Source organism: Parus major, chromosome 3 (genome assembly GCF_001522545.3).
Source record: "Parus major isolate Abel chromosome 3, Parus_major1.1, whole genome shotgun sequence".
Classification (NCBI taxonomy): domain Eukaryota; kingdom Metazoa; phylum Chordata; class Aves; order Passeriformes; family Paridae; genus Parus; species Parus major.
In genome coordinates this window covers 91,582,662-91,597,671 of record NC_031770.1, presented here as the reverse complement: position 1 = coordinate 91,597,671, position 15,010 = coordinate 91,582,662, and the positions used below count along the sequence as shown (strand labels likewise).

At 32.7% G+C, this 15,010-nt stretch overlaps 1 protein-coding gene across 2 annotated transcripts in view; it reads right to left on the bottom strand.

The window, feature by feature from the left end:
* CSMD1 (CUB and Sushi multiple domains 1) overlaps positions 1 to 15,010 on the bottom strand; it is a 1,067,087-nt gene that overhangs the window by 276,627 nt on the left and 775,450 nt on the right. For both annotated transcript variants that reach the window (XM_015621308.3, XM_015621309.3), the window contains exon 11: positions 2,542 to 2,645. In XM_015621308.3, the coding sequence (XP_015476794.1) occupies positions 2,542 to 2,645 (104 nt within the window). The remainder of the gene's footprint in view (positions 1 to 2,541; positions 2,646 to 15,010) is intronic.

The window sequence follows — 15,010 nt, the reverse complement described above, 5'->3', positions numbered from 1 at the left end:
AGCCAGAAAAGTCTTTGCTGTAAGCTCCTTCATTCTCCTGGGATGAATAAGAAACTGCAAGGTGCTGCTCAAACCTCATTAAATGTAATAGATGTTATTACAACCAACTAATAAAAAATTTTGATAAGAAAATCACTCTGACATTTAGTTATGAACTTTCTCATGATAATATACTCTACAAGTGGACCTGGTGTTTTATGAGGGATGTTACTTTGCATTTAGAAGACCCTTCTGAAAAGCAAGTGAAATGCACATATCTGTGATGCTGTTTAAATATAACATATTTCATAATACCTGATACAATCCAGTGTTTAATACCTTCAAGGACACTGACCCAATAGAAATTTATATTCATTATTAATTATCATGAAATTATAGTTTTGTCTTTGGGCTCTCCTGCATTCCAGTGTATTTCAGTTATTAATAATTTCGTTTCTCAAGTGATTTTCAGAGTAATGCTAATTTTACATCCCAAAAGGCAGATAAATTCATATGCATGGATTTTGATTTTACCAAACATAAAATTTACAGTAAAGATGGTAGGACCAACACTGTACCGTAATCCTAAGTGATGGCCTGTGGAGTAATAGGAATAAAACAGTTGCTGTTTTAGTGGAAAAAAATATACTGAAGAAATGGTTAGAAGTAAACTGTGTCTCTAGTGAGACCATTGTACTAGATGTAGAAATGCCACTGATGGATTTAGAAGTGGATATCTGCTACATAATGTTTAATATGTTATTAAAGTGAAAAAAAGTTATTGGAGGTGATGTTATTATTAGAGTGTTGGTTATTAAGTAAGTAGCAATTGATATGAGCAAATAATATTTTGGATTTTTTTTTGCTCAGTCATGGAAAACAGATGTGGACTAGGTAGTCACAGGCTAAATGGCTTCAAATGGAAAGGTAAAAATTGAAAATTGACACAGAATTTTAATTTTGACATAATTTTGGCAAATTTTGGCATATGAAGTATGCACAGTGTAGAAAACAGAATTAACAGTTTGGGATAGCATATTTGCTACTTAATGGCATGACTCAAGGAGTTTTGCAATCCCTATGAGTAAAATGTATCCCAATTCAAAAAGAAAAAAACCCTCTTGTCATAGTTACAAGTAGTTAAAATAACATCACCAGAAGGACTGTTGCATTATACAATTCGTCCACAAAATGGAAGAAAAAATAAACTTAGGTGTGGAAATCCATTTCCATTTCATGTTTTTCTTTTAGTTAGTTAGTATAACATGTAAGAATAAAACAATAGTTTTTTTGTTTGCTTTTATTTTTGTTTTCTCTTTTTCAGGAACCCAGAATATAGAATTCAATTTACTCAGTAGCAACTACTTGGTATTGTAACCCAGGGAGCACAAGCATTGAGAAAATAATTCAATAATTTTCCATCATAGCTTTAAGCCAAATTAAGCCAAGGGTTTTCTATGAACTTTGATATGATGGTTCAATTTATTGACTAATAAATTTATATTTTCATAAACCAGTACATATAATGAAATTATTGTCCTAAGATTTGTCCCTGAAAAAATATTCTACTTTATTTAAAATAAAAATGTGTGGGTGTTAAGAGTATTCATTTGCCATAAAGAAACATGGCAATTATATATATGGATTAAAACCTCCTTAAAATATAAAATTATAATGGATTCTTTTTATTGAATGTGTTCAATACTGTCTTTATCCAAGACATTTTTATGCTATGTCAAGTAATGTGATTATGACATAAATGCTGCCAGTTTCTCTTATTTAGTCATTGATAATTAATCAAATCTGTAATTTTGTGTTTGGTGACCAGGATTCATGTGATTAACCCTCTAAAAGAGATAGCCAAAATATCTTGTTAACCACAAGCTCTCATTATGCAGTAAGAAAAAATGAGCATTACAACAAAATGAGATGGTTAATGTAGATGAGATTAATTAATATGTACAGAGTTCTATTATTTCCATTAGTCTAGACAGTATTGTAGAACTGTATATTAAGGCTGTCTAGTCTGTAATTTTCCTTCAAATTTATCTAAATTCCAACACTGTCAATATTTGACATTATAATATTCCATAAAAAATGTTTAAATTTACTGAAAAATGGACTAGGTTCTATCAATAACTTTTTATACACAAATCCAATTTTGATTATTCAAAGTTTGAAATCAATCAATACCTTATTTTTTTACACAAGTTGTATTTTCTGTTCACCGAAATCCAAACTTTTTATGTTTTTATTCCCTTATTGCTTGTGAATACAATTACAGTTATACAGGTAGTTCTTTTTAAAAGAGGGTTTTTTTGTTTTGTTTTTAATTTAATTTGCAGCTTTTAGTCCCTTATGTTAAAGCCTATGAAAATGTTACTAAGGATTTAGAGTGAACTTTGTAATGAACATTCTTCTTTGACAGTACTTGAATTTTAAGTTTACATTAATTATCTAATTCCGTACATTAAAATTGCAAATTTAAGTCAATACATCCTGGCCTGGAAGAAACAACACGACAGCAAATTTCAAGGAAAGTTTTTGAAGTTGTGTACTTACACATACAACACTGTTCTTGTATCACCAACTTTCCCAGCATCTCCAACAGTAAGAGTATCATAGCCTCTTTCCAGTTCAAACTCTTCAAAAGCAAGCTTTATGACCTATTAAAATTAAATAACTCGGTTACTTCAAAACGTTCCCACATGTTATTTAACCTCTTCCATTCTTGGATTATTTGCCTACTGTAAATCAAATAATGAGGCAATAATTATTTCAGTTAGTCTTCCTTTATTTTTGAAACATACCTAGACAGAGCACAAGTGCAGAAACTTCTGTATTTTCCAATACCTAGGAGCAAGTCACAATATTTTGAAGTATCACCCACTAAGATACTAAAATGCCAGTCATCACTAACTGGTGATAATATTCATTATGGAAGAAAGAAATATTTTTCCTTTTTTTTTAACTGTATTATCTATATAAAGATTGTGTAGCTAGTAGTGGAAGTATATTAAAACATTCTTATCTGTTGTATTATACAATGACAAGGTAGAACATACGAGCTACCAATTCACAAAACGATGAAGGAGGCTGGTTCACAGAAAGTCAAATGCACTAATTTCCTTGCTTGAATTACTAACTTTAAACTAACATTCCACACAATGTCTAGTCATTGTCATGAAAATTACAAATGCATCTCTCAGAATTCTCTGAAAAGTTACTTATGAAACTGTAATTTTTTAAGATAAAGTATGAAAATACACTTAGTTTCATATAAAAGAACAAGGGAAGAAGTTTTAGAGTTCAGTATTGTTGAGTAGTTGCAGCTGATTTATATGTACATATGTATTTGGATATTGTACCCTTTTGTAATTTGATACGAAGGTTTCTGCAAACAACTTGACACAAAAGCATAAAGAGTCAGTGATTTTCCAAAAAATTATTTATTTTATCTTTATACTAACTTTTGGAGATATTCCCTGGTAAGCTCTCAGACAACATGAGCCACTGCATGTAATGCAGTTAATTTTTCTTCTGTTTTGTGGATAGGAACAACATTTGGGTAAGATTTAAGCTTTCAGCATAAGCCTTATTATGCTGCCTTTTTGGAAGAAACACATAAAAACCCCTTCATTTTCCATTCACTTAAGTTTATTGCTACGTGATCATCAAGAAATTTATTGTGATCAATTTTAGCCATGTAAAAAAGTACCACCCATGCTAAGACAATTGTTTAAATTTTCTCAGTATTAAAAAAGAAAGCCACAACGCTTCATTTCTTTGTAGGAATTGGAAAAGCATAGTTCTGAATGAACTGTTGAGAGGAATTTACACCACTAAATTGTACTATGTACATAATTGTAATTGTACATTGTACATAATTGTACTATGTCCACTATGTACACATTGTACTCCGTTGCATTTTTTTTTAATCCAAAGAAAAGCCTACAGGCAGACAAAATCCACCACCTTTCTCTCATCCACTAGGGAGGTCACCCAAAAGGGGCTCAGGTTGGATCTGCCTTTCCTAAAGCCCTGCTAGCTAGGTCTCATGCCTTGGTTAGCCATTGTTTCAATAATCATAAGAATTTCAAGCAATATTCTGCATATAAAACAATATACATTTCCATCTTCTCCTGATGTACCTTCTACTATTCCTAGATTATATCAGTGGTTAACGTGAAAAAAATTTTTATTAAATCAAGACTAATAATGCCAAAATGAAGCAAAAAAATACGCTCAAAAAGAGAGTTGTTCCTGGCAAGAAAAATAACTGCAAGACTTTTAATGCAATTATTATTTCATATGGAGGAGGAAACCTGATAGAATATTCCATGAAAATATAAGGTAATGTATTATTTAAATAATACATTTGGTTCAACTCCAAGTAATACATTTGGTTAGACTTACGAATTCTTTCACACAATTTAAAAACAAATATGAAAGCTTACCTCTTTAATAATAAAATAAGTTAGAAAAAAAAAAGTAATTGGATATAAGCCATAAATTAAAGTTTTAAGCTTCTGGCTAAGCATATAGGAAATGTGACAAGAAACATTCCTTTATTGGAGATACATTGTGAAGATGTATTGCACAATATTAAACAAAATCTTGTTATCTTTGTTTCCATGATAATTGTTATTCTCTGCTAACACATAAAATCTTTTGGGAAGACCTTGAGAGTTAAGAGGACTAACTTAAATTCCTTCAATCTGACTCATAAAAACTAAATTTTAACACATAAGCAGCAAGCACCCAGTCTAATCATTGCTCTTTTTCACAGTCAGCGGACAGAAAATGGCACTTTCCTGTCATAACATTTCCTGAGTTGGAAAGAGCCCACAAGGATCATTGAGTTCAGTTCCTGGCCCTGCAGAAGACAGCTCCAAAAGTCACATCATGTGCCTAATGCTTGGTGCTGTGACCACTTCCCTGGGGAGCCTGTTCCATTCCCCAACCACTCTCTGGGTGAGGAACCTTCTCCTGATATCCAACCTAAACCTCCCCTGGCACAACTTCAGGCCATTCCCTCAGGCCCTGTCACTGTCACCACAGAGAAGAGATCAGTGCCTGCCCCTCCTCCTCCCCTCACAAGAAGCTGTAACTGCAGTGAGGTCTCCCCTCAGTCTCCTCCAGGCTGAACAGACCAAGTGCCCTCAGCCCCTCCTCATACAGCTTCCTCTCAAGGCCCTTCACCATCTTTATTGCCGTCCTTTGGACACTCTCTGATAGTTTAATGTTCTTTTTTTATGCAGTGCCCAAAACTGCCCCCAGCACTGGAGGTGAGGTTACCCCAGTGCAGAGCAGAGCAGGACAATCCCCTCCCTTGCCCAGCTGGCCATGCTGGGCCTGATGCCCCCAGGACAGGGCTGGCCCTGCTGGCTGCCAGGGCCCTGCTGGCTCATGTTCAACTTGCCACTGACCAGGTTCCCCAGATCCATTTCCACAGGTCTGATTCCGGTTTCTCATCTATACACACAATCAGGACTGTGCCATTCCAGGTGTAGAATTCAGCACTTGGCCTTCCTATGGCAAGTTGAACTTCCTATGGGTGATGATTGTCCAATACTCTAATTTATTGAGCTCTTTCTGAAGGGCTTCCCTGCCTACAAAGCAGTTAACAGCTCCTCCTAGTTTTGTATCACCTGCAAACCTGCTCAGTATTCCTTCCAGTCCTTCATCCCAGTCATTTCTGAAAATGTGGGAGAGAACTGGGCTGAGAATAGAGCCCTGTGGAACCCCACTAGTGACAGGTCCCCAGTCTGGTGCCACCCCAGTCACTGTCACCCTTTGTGCTTGACACATGAGCCAGTTGCTCAGACATGACATGATGTGGTTATCCAACTGTGGGCTGGACATTTTGTCCAGAAGGATCCTGTGAGACACACTCTTAAAAACTTGACTGAAATCCAAAAAGACCACATCAACTGCCTTCCCTTCATCAACTAGGTGGGTTATCCTATTGTAAAAGTAAATTAAGTATGTCAAGCAGGACTTTCCCCTCATGAGGAATTATTTGCTGTGACCACTGACTGTGTTGTCCTTCAGGTGTTTTTCAATAATTACCAGAATAATCTTCTCCAAAATTTTATCAAGCACTTCAGTGAAACTGACGCAAGTCGTATTTCCTGTTTTAAGGTGGAGCAAGCTGCCATTTAGAATTATTGTCTCTAATGAATATATGGGAGTTTTGATGACTGTGGGAGACTAATATTTACCCATTTCTATTTGGTTAAAATTTGTCCGTAGATAAGGCTTTGTACTGTCAGAAGAATTTTTAAGATTTGTCACATGATAGAATGAAGAATGAAAGACAGTTTTATACTGATTTAGATATGAGTGCAGCATAGGAGAAACTTAGGAGGTTTGAATAATATCAAAATATACCACAATATACAATATATGTAATTAAACAATACTGATTTATATACCAACGGAGGAACAAAGTAGCTCTAAGATGCTTATCCAGATTCAATTTTGTTTTGCAACTAAAAAATTCCAGTATTTCAACCATCACAATTTACATATGCTTAATATGAACAGATTAAGAGAAGTAATGAATTAATTTTCATTTAGAAAAGCTAGAAACATGAAAATTGCTTCCAAACATATTATATTTATTTCTGGATGATCAGTTACATTCTTCTTACAGAAGAATGATCTTATTTGCTTTCTGAAAGGTATGAGACAAAATTCCCTTATAAGCAATTCAGAATGATTACTTCACATTAGATAAATAGACTGTGAAAATAGAAAATAAGAAAAAGCTTAAAGTTATGAGACACCTAAGCAGGGACCTATATGAAAGTTCTGCCAGTGAATTTGTCACAATTATTTTTTCATTTGAAACATTTTCCTTTATCTTAGGTACTCCCATACTTCATATTTCTGCTGCCATAATTGCTGTTGCAAGCAATGGATAAAGGCAGCACCAGAGCTGAAGGAAATGTCTACATGGACATTTTGCCTGGAGGAAGAAATAGGGCACACGGCAATGCTACATCTCCAAAACATCTAGGTGTGCATGTTCTTTTCACTACCTAGAGGATCTATTTTACTATTACTTATATTACTATATGTTATATATATATTATTTACTATATTATTATGCATATACTTATATGTTAAAAGTGTATGAATTAAGTAAATAGAAAGTAAAAAGTAAGAGCAGTGTATTTTAAGATTCAAGAAGAAATGAAAAATCGCCATATCTGTTAGATTTACAAGCAGATCAAGCCAACAACTTCAAAACAGCATAAATGTACTAGTAGAAGTGTATGTTATCCCCTCACAAAAAATGAAACCAAGCCAAAGCAAAGAACAAATAAAAAAAGAAAAATCCAACAAACAAAACCAAACAAATCCTCCAAAACAAACAAACCATCAAAAGCAAACAAAAAATCCCCAAAAAACTACAAAAAACAAACGCAAAACAATGAAACAACAAAATCACAAAATGAAACAAATAAACCAGCGTAAAACAAACAAACAAAAAAACCCCAGGAATGTCTTGAAGGAACATCTCTTAAAGATGAGAAAATACAGTGAGACAATTTGTTGCCTGAGTAAAACTACAGTACCATGCATTAAAATCAGAAAATAAAACAATCCTGAGCATCCATGATTAGAAATTTAAAATAGTAAAAAGAAAATGTGTTCGTTATAAAGTCTTTTTATGAAAGCTGTTTGCAACTGCCATGGGTTATCCCATTTCATGGTTCTGTTACAAATGTAACAGTATTTAATGTAACAGTATTTTCCTTCAAATATAATAGTATTTTCCTACTTTGCATCTTATCCCTGCTGCTATGTAAACATTGTAAGTAATATAAATATTCAATTTTATTGTATTATGTAATTTCTTTTATGGATACCTCATGCTTAAAGGGATTTGAAAGCAAAAGAAAGTATTTCTATAGTCACAAACATGGAAATACTGCTATATTATTTCAGATTCCTAAATATTGTTTTAAAATTTTTAGAAGAATGGAGCCAGATTCTAAAAGAGAAGAGCTTTAAACCAAGGTTTGGAGCACCTATTTCACTTAAAGAACAACATAATGTACAAAGAATGTCAAAAGATGTTGCCAGTATTAGAGAACACATAGAAGAATACAGTATTCTCTAAAATTCTCAAAACTCTGCTCTTTCCCTAGCCCACCCCTCCTACAGTGATATCTCTTGAAGTTTTAGGTGGCAATGTAATTATGGCCAAAATCCAGAGGAAGAAGAAACATAAAAAATTGACTACAAATAGTAATACAACTGGGTAACTCTAATGCACTAGGTAACTTTAATGCACAATATTTTTGTGTAATTAATTGTGAAAGATGGCATAATGTTTTTCTCATATTCCTTTGTAAATCAAGTTATTTATTTTCTCTCAAATCCCTTAAAAAAGGCAAACCATTTATCCCAGCCGTATTATTCATAATTTGGCATAAGAACAGCTGAAATTAATAAGATGCAAAATGAATAACTTGTAACTACCAGGTTGAAATAGGTTCCAACCAGACAAAATAAAATTGATGCCAATACAAGGACCTGTCCTGTAAAATTTTATTACCTCTAGTTTTTTGCTCAATAACAACAAACTTACTGAAAACACTTAGAATATTCTCTTTATTATTTTAAAGAAATCTTGTAGGCTTTTGCTACTACTATTATCTGACAACTGCAGTTATTTAAAAGCAATTATAAAAATAAATTTTCTTATTTTTCAATATTGATATTATAATTTATATTCCTCATTCCTAGGAATTTATTTTCCTTTTAGCTTTCACTAATGACTTGAAAATTAACCTAATAGCCACACCTGGTAGAAATTAAAGATAAGAAGGAAAAACCAGCAATATATTACATGTAATAGTAATAATGTAAAACAAAAAATGCTGATGGTGTTTTAATAAAAGGAGGAAAAAAAAATCATTAAACAAAGAATAATAATACCAAAGATCCAGCAGTTTGTTTTATAATGACTGTTATCAGGTGACTGCCCCATGCCTGGAACATTTCTTAGGTAAGTAAACACAGATTGTCTTTCTCCCCACAGCTTTTCTTTCTTTGGATTTCCATTGATAAGACAAATAACACTGAATGTATTTGCCATATCCAACATAGCTCTTCCTCAGCAAATTAATTAAGACCAAATAATCTGAGATCTTTGGAAGAAAACAATAAGAACAATTTTAAGAAAAATCAGTTCATTTTGTTTGTGTAGTAAAAGTTATGAAGTGATTTGACACTAGTCTTAGACTACTCCATTAAGGAAGAACTTTCTGATATAAAGATAAAAAGGATTGACATACAGTGGCTGGAAGCTAAACATATAAGAAATAGAGAATCAATTGCAAAAATGAGGATAATAAAATTCTTGTTACTATGAAGTGAAATTTTTAGTGGTAGCTGTTGATTATGTGAAATAGAGCTATAACTAATCATCTACTTAAGGAATTTAAATACATCCACAGTAAGGAAATGAGCACATTTTTAAGCTCAGTTTTGTTTCTTCTGTAGAGGGAGACATAAAGAAAAAAATCCCATAATGATGATTTCAGAGTTAACAGAGCTGCCACAATCTGTTACTCAGTCAGAGAAGCAGCTTGTTGCCAAGCTAGATTTTAATCTCCAGCTACGGTGCCTAAACATCATGTCAAATTTCACTTTGCAATCTTAATCATTGAAACATTTTCCTTCTTTTCTTTTCAGTTTTTTTGATATGTATACAAACATGTTGCCATTTTTAAGTACACAGAATAGCATACAGCATTAAAATTGAAGTTTCAAGTCCAATGAATGTTTCACATTTATGTGAGCCATCTTTGTAATGAATTATCAATCAATTTGATTTAGGTTTGAAAGATAAAATTAAAACAATAAAAAGCAGAATCACAAGAGGAGATAATTATTCATATGTTCACACCAAAAATTTGGAATTTATCACTTTTGGACAATTTTAGGCAACTCTCTGATATAGTAGGATGATCTATTTCTCATTTTCTGCCAAAGGAAAATGCCAAATATATGGCTTTCATTTTTGCTCCTGCTGCTGCTCCAACTGTCAGTAGGAAACAAATATGGAAATACAAGCTTTAAAGAAACATTATGCCATTTTTTTAACTGAACAATGGAAAAGAAGTCGAAAAAAGCATGCATCTATTTACTTGCCATTCATGAAAAATAATTCTGACTGTGCTAATTGTATCATTGGAAATATTTTCGAAACATTTTAAAGAAATACTTTTAGATTCATTTTTCAAAACAGGTCTGAAAATACTGTTCTTTAAATTTGAAAATTAGAGGGTCCAGCTAGCATTTGTTAAAAACAAATTACACATAAACTAAAAACACATGAATTACCAGATAAAAACTCTGACTTAAATAAAGGCTGAAAATATCACTTATTAAATGAGCTCATCGAATTTTTTTTGCCTCATATATTTAAGCAGGAGAAAGATATTTAGTTTACCCTGTTTTGACTGTTGTTTTTCTTCCTGAAGTCTTTAAAGAATAGGTTAATTTTATTAATGAATTAATTCAAAGTGCATATGAAGCTTGATAGAGCACATGAAGTAAAGGTCTAAATGAAGTATGTAAGTATCAAGGGTACATATCTATGTATACACAAGCTATTCTCTAGGCTGAGCCCTATGTGGGAATCTGAAGTATTAAATCCCTATTTAATTATTAAAGCCCTATTATTGTGTAGTCCTTAAAGCAAATAATTTCAAGTTCTCGAATATTACTTATTTAACAGCATAATTCCACAAGAGTTTTCTGAAATTTTAATTCTTCTTACTTAAACTTCATGTGAAACATGAACAAAATATGGAAAATATTCAAATTTCAGAAAACTTTAAAAAATTCTAATAAATTCTCTGTGTCCCAACCCAAATATCATTGTGCAATATTCACCAAGGGAATTCAAATACAGTTGTAATGACATGTGGGTCAGTAGAATATCCAGGTAATAAAAGTAACAAAATAACAAAGCAGCTTTGCATTCATGACCTTAAACAACAAATTAAATATGTGAAATCCAGACAAACTAAGTAGTTCTAAGTCTAATATTATTTTTGGTTGAACATGCTGGGCAAATCCTTTATTTCATGCATTCTAACATTATTAAACTTATTTTAAAGACAATTTCCTGCAGTACTAACCATCCTTCAACAGCAGGAGCAAAGTCCATAAACACCTGTTTTCTTTGAGGAGTACTTGAGCTTGTTATCTTGTTAATATGGCACGATAGTTCCAAGAGCACAAACTGTTTTATTTAGAAGCGTGCTATCACAGTGTATGGTGTAAAAAGGCAATAGAAGTAAATACTGGAAAGTCTCCAGAGGTACAAAGAGATGCCAAAATATTTATAGAACAAAATGCCTCAGAAAAATACAATGTGACAGTTAAATTAATTCACTAGAAATGTATACAAGTGCTGCTTAATGCTATTTAAAATAGAGACTGGAAAGGTCTGAGCTATACTGAGCCAAGTCAGAAACTCTGATAAAGCAGGTATTTTACTGTTCTAATGGAAGATTATATTTATGGAAATGAATTTTAGGAAGAAAACTAAGCAGTTTATCAGCATATAGTGTTCCTTTCTTTGGACTAAATTCAGATGTCCACACTCAGATATTTTCTGTCACAGAAGATATCTTTGCATCTTATCTAACTGCGTCTCTAGAGGGATATGGATTTTCCTGTGTCATACACATTAACCTTGCTTGTAACATCTTGAATACCTGAGCATCTCACACACCAATAGATACTTGAGGATGAACAAACAAATTCTATCTTTGGTTTACTGAAGTGTTTGATGCAATAAGAAAACACATGCTTCGTATAGAAAATCTCTTAATTATAATGCTACAACATAGAAACTGCTTATATATATACATTTATACATACAGAATATTTATATACATGATGAGAATAAGGGAACTATGCAATAAAATCTCAGTAATATTACATGGACATTGAACTGTCAGAACACCAAGGTTTTACATAAACCTGGACAGTTTTTATATAGTGTTATATACTACAGAGTTTAAATACATTGAGGTTAACTTCATTCTGAATAAAAAGATGCAAATAACTTTTCCCTGTGTTTACGTTATGAATAACAAGAATTTATGAATATGAAATTTTTGCATTCTTACTACCAAATTAACTTAAACTGACTTTGAAAGTTGTATTTTCTTCCTACTCTATTGTAAATATACAACTACATGCCTTGTTGGCCCAAGTGTACTTTTGAAATAAAAAACAATTTTTTTCTGAATAATTCCCTGTACTATTTTTATTATTTTAATTAACTAAAATTCAAGTCAGCCTGCAAACTTTCTCAACCTACAAACTTCCTTCTAGGAAGTAATATGAATCTTAGCATGTAACAACAAGCTTTGTAATTTACAATTACATTTTTACACGAAATAATAAAAAGGAAAGGAGCCATAAACTGCAGCCTGTGGGAAGTGTGTGAAGGAGTGGCACAGGAGTTGTTAATGAATTGACTGCAGCCCATATTCCCCACACCCTTTCACCATTCAGTCAGGAAGAAGGCAGAAGAATTTGACTTGAGAAAAAGTTTGTATTGTTGTTTCTCTCCATCCTACTCTATTTTTAATTAAAAATTAATCTTCCCTAAGTTGAATCTATTTTGCCTAATCGGTGAGCAATTTCCCCATCCTTGCCTTGGCCCATAAGCTTTTTCATCTTGTTTTCTCCTCCTGTCCTGATGAGGAGGAGGAGGAGCGAGAAAGAAGCTTGGTGGGCATGTGGCAGCCAGACAAGATCAACTATATTGGAGCATTGAAATATTAAAATTACTTCTATTAAAATTACTTATGAAGATATTTTCATTCATCTGTAGTAAATATTGATCTTGTCTTAGTGATCATGGTGAGAAAGCAAAACTTTTTCTTCCAAAAGCCATAAAAATAGTGATAGTGATGACAGCACACACATTTTGAACCTTGTTCAGCAATGCTTCTCATGGTTTAAATTTCCAAAAATAAAAAGCACAATACAAAACCTAATTACATATTTGATTTTTTGGTAGTAAAAGCCTATCTGCCTTGGCTCTAAAATCTCATCTCCCATAACTGAATGTGCTTTCTCAGATCTTGTACTAATGCTAAAATATCCCTTGCATCTCAGTGATAATGAATATATTTTCATCCTGTGCCATGAGGTTTATATGTATTAAGAGGAAGAGGTAAATATGATTGACTATAATGATTACAGGCATAATTCCTTTATAGTCTATCTGGATTTTATGCCTTTGCATTTGTAAGCACTTGAGAAGAGCTGTTCTTGACCTGTATTGTTCTTGCCCTGATAAAAAATACACCAGAATCAGTGAAGATGATCTCTGGTCATCAGTATCAAAACAATATAACAATCTGCTCCAATATGCAGGTCATAGTGCCCCATAAGAACACATCTGAGTGGAAGATATTATTTGGACCTAATTCAAATTATAAATGGGTAAACAGAACAGCTTCTGTCAGTTTGCTAAGACATCATCTGTAATGAATATTCAATGAGGAGATTATGTAAAAAAATATCATTAAAATGTAAAGAGAACAGTAGTTAAGGACACGTGCAATTTTCTGTCTGCAGTAATATATGACTTACTTGAAATCAGTGTAAAACATATAAATAATTTACTCCAGAAAAAAAAGAAATACTCAATAGTAAACTGTGCTGTCAATAAAATTTTAGGGGGAAAAAGAGTATCCTTAAAGATGGATTTCAAAGCCTCAAAGCCTTTTGAATCAGTTTTAAATGTTAGTTTGCTGCTAAAGATGTGGGCTCAGTTACTTTCTTGATGAAATTCTTATTGATATAGAAACATCAAGACATATTGTCTACAAAATTAAATACAATGTAAACCATACTTCAGACAAGCTGGGCCAGTGACCAAATGAAGTAGCTTTTAAGATATAAGAACAGTTCAAATCTGACGTACATGTCAATGACACCAGCAAAATGAAAAACCTCGGGTGCAGTTATATATTTCCGTTCTCCTTTTTCAGCTAATTAGAAACCCAGTGTTCTGATGTTCCTGCAATTTCTCCTTTTTTTTTTCTATAACAATGTATAAGCACTGAATGCATTTTTTTTATAATTAGCATAAATTCTGACACTAGCATTATATAATTTTATGACAAAGAAATGAATAACGAGACTTTGAAATGCAGTTTTGGAGACTGAGGGAAGCATTTAGATAAATCATGTTCAAGTTTATTCCTCAAAAAATAAACTTATCTTGAGTAACAATAACAGCATTGTATCAAAGAACTTGAGAAATAATAATAATGATAATGATAATAATAATGATAATAATGATAATAATGATAATAATAATAATAATAATAATAATAATAATAATAATAATAATAATAATAATAATAATAATATCATCAAACCTGTATCCTAGCACTTTAGAACAAAATCACAAAATATCCCTGAAGGCTAAAACCACATTTTAATATTTGACCAAGAAATGGTATTAAGTCTTTAATACCTGAAATGAAAATGAAAAATGTAATTTTAGCAAGATAAAATTTAAAGTGGAATAAATGTTCTTTGACATCTTCTATGCTTTATAACATATTGGTGACCTTTTTTATCTTAAGACAAGAACTTAGAGCAATATATGTAATCTGAACTTCATTACCAGGCATAGGGTAGGCTAGGCTAGGAGTAGGACAGGGTAGAATAGGATAGTTTAGAATAGATAAAGGCAGAATAATAAAGGTGGAATGGAAGAGGGAAGGGGAAGAGGGAAGGGGAAGAGGGAAGGGGAAGAGGGAAGGGGAAGAGGGAAGGGGAAGAGGGAAAGGGGAAGGGGAAAGGGGAAGGGGAAAGGGGAAGAGGAAGAGGAAGGAGAAAAGAGGAAAGAGGAAGAGGAAGGAGAAAAGAGGAAAGAGGAAAGAGGAAAGAGGAAAGAGGAAAGAGGAAAGAGGAAAGAGGAAAGAGGAAAGAGGAAAGAGGAAAGAGGAAAGAGGAAAGAGGA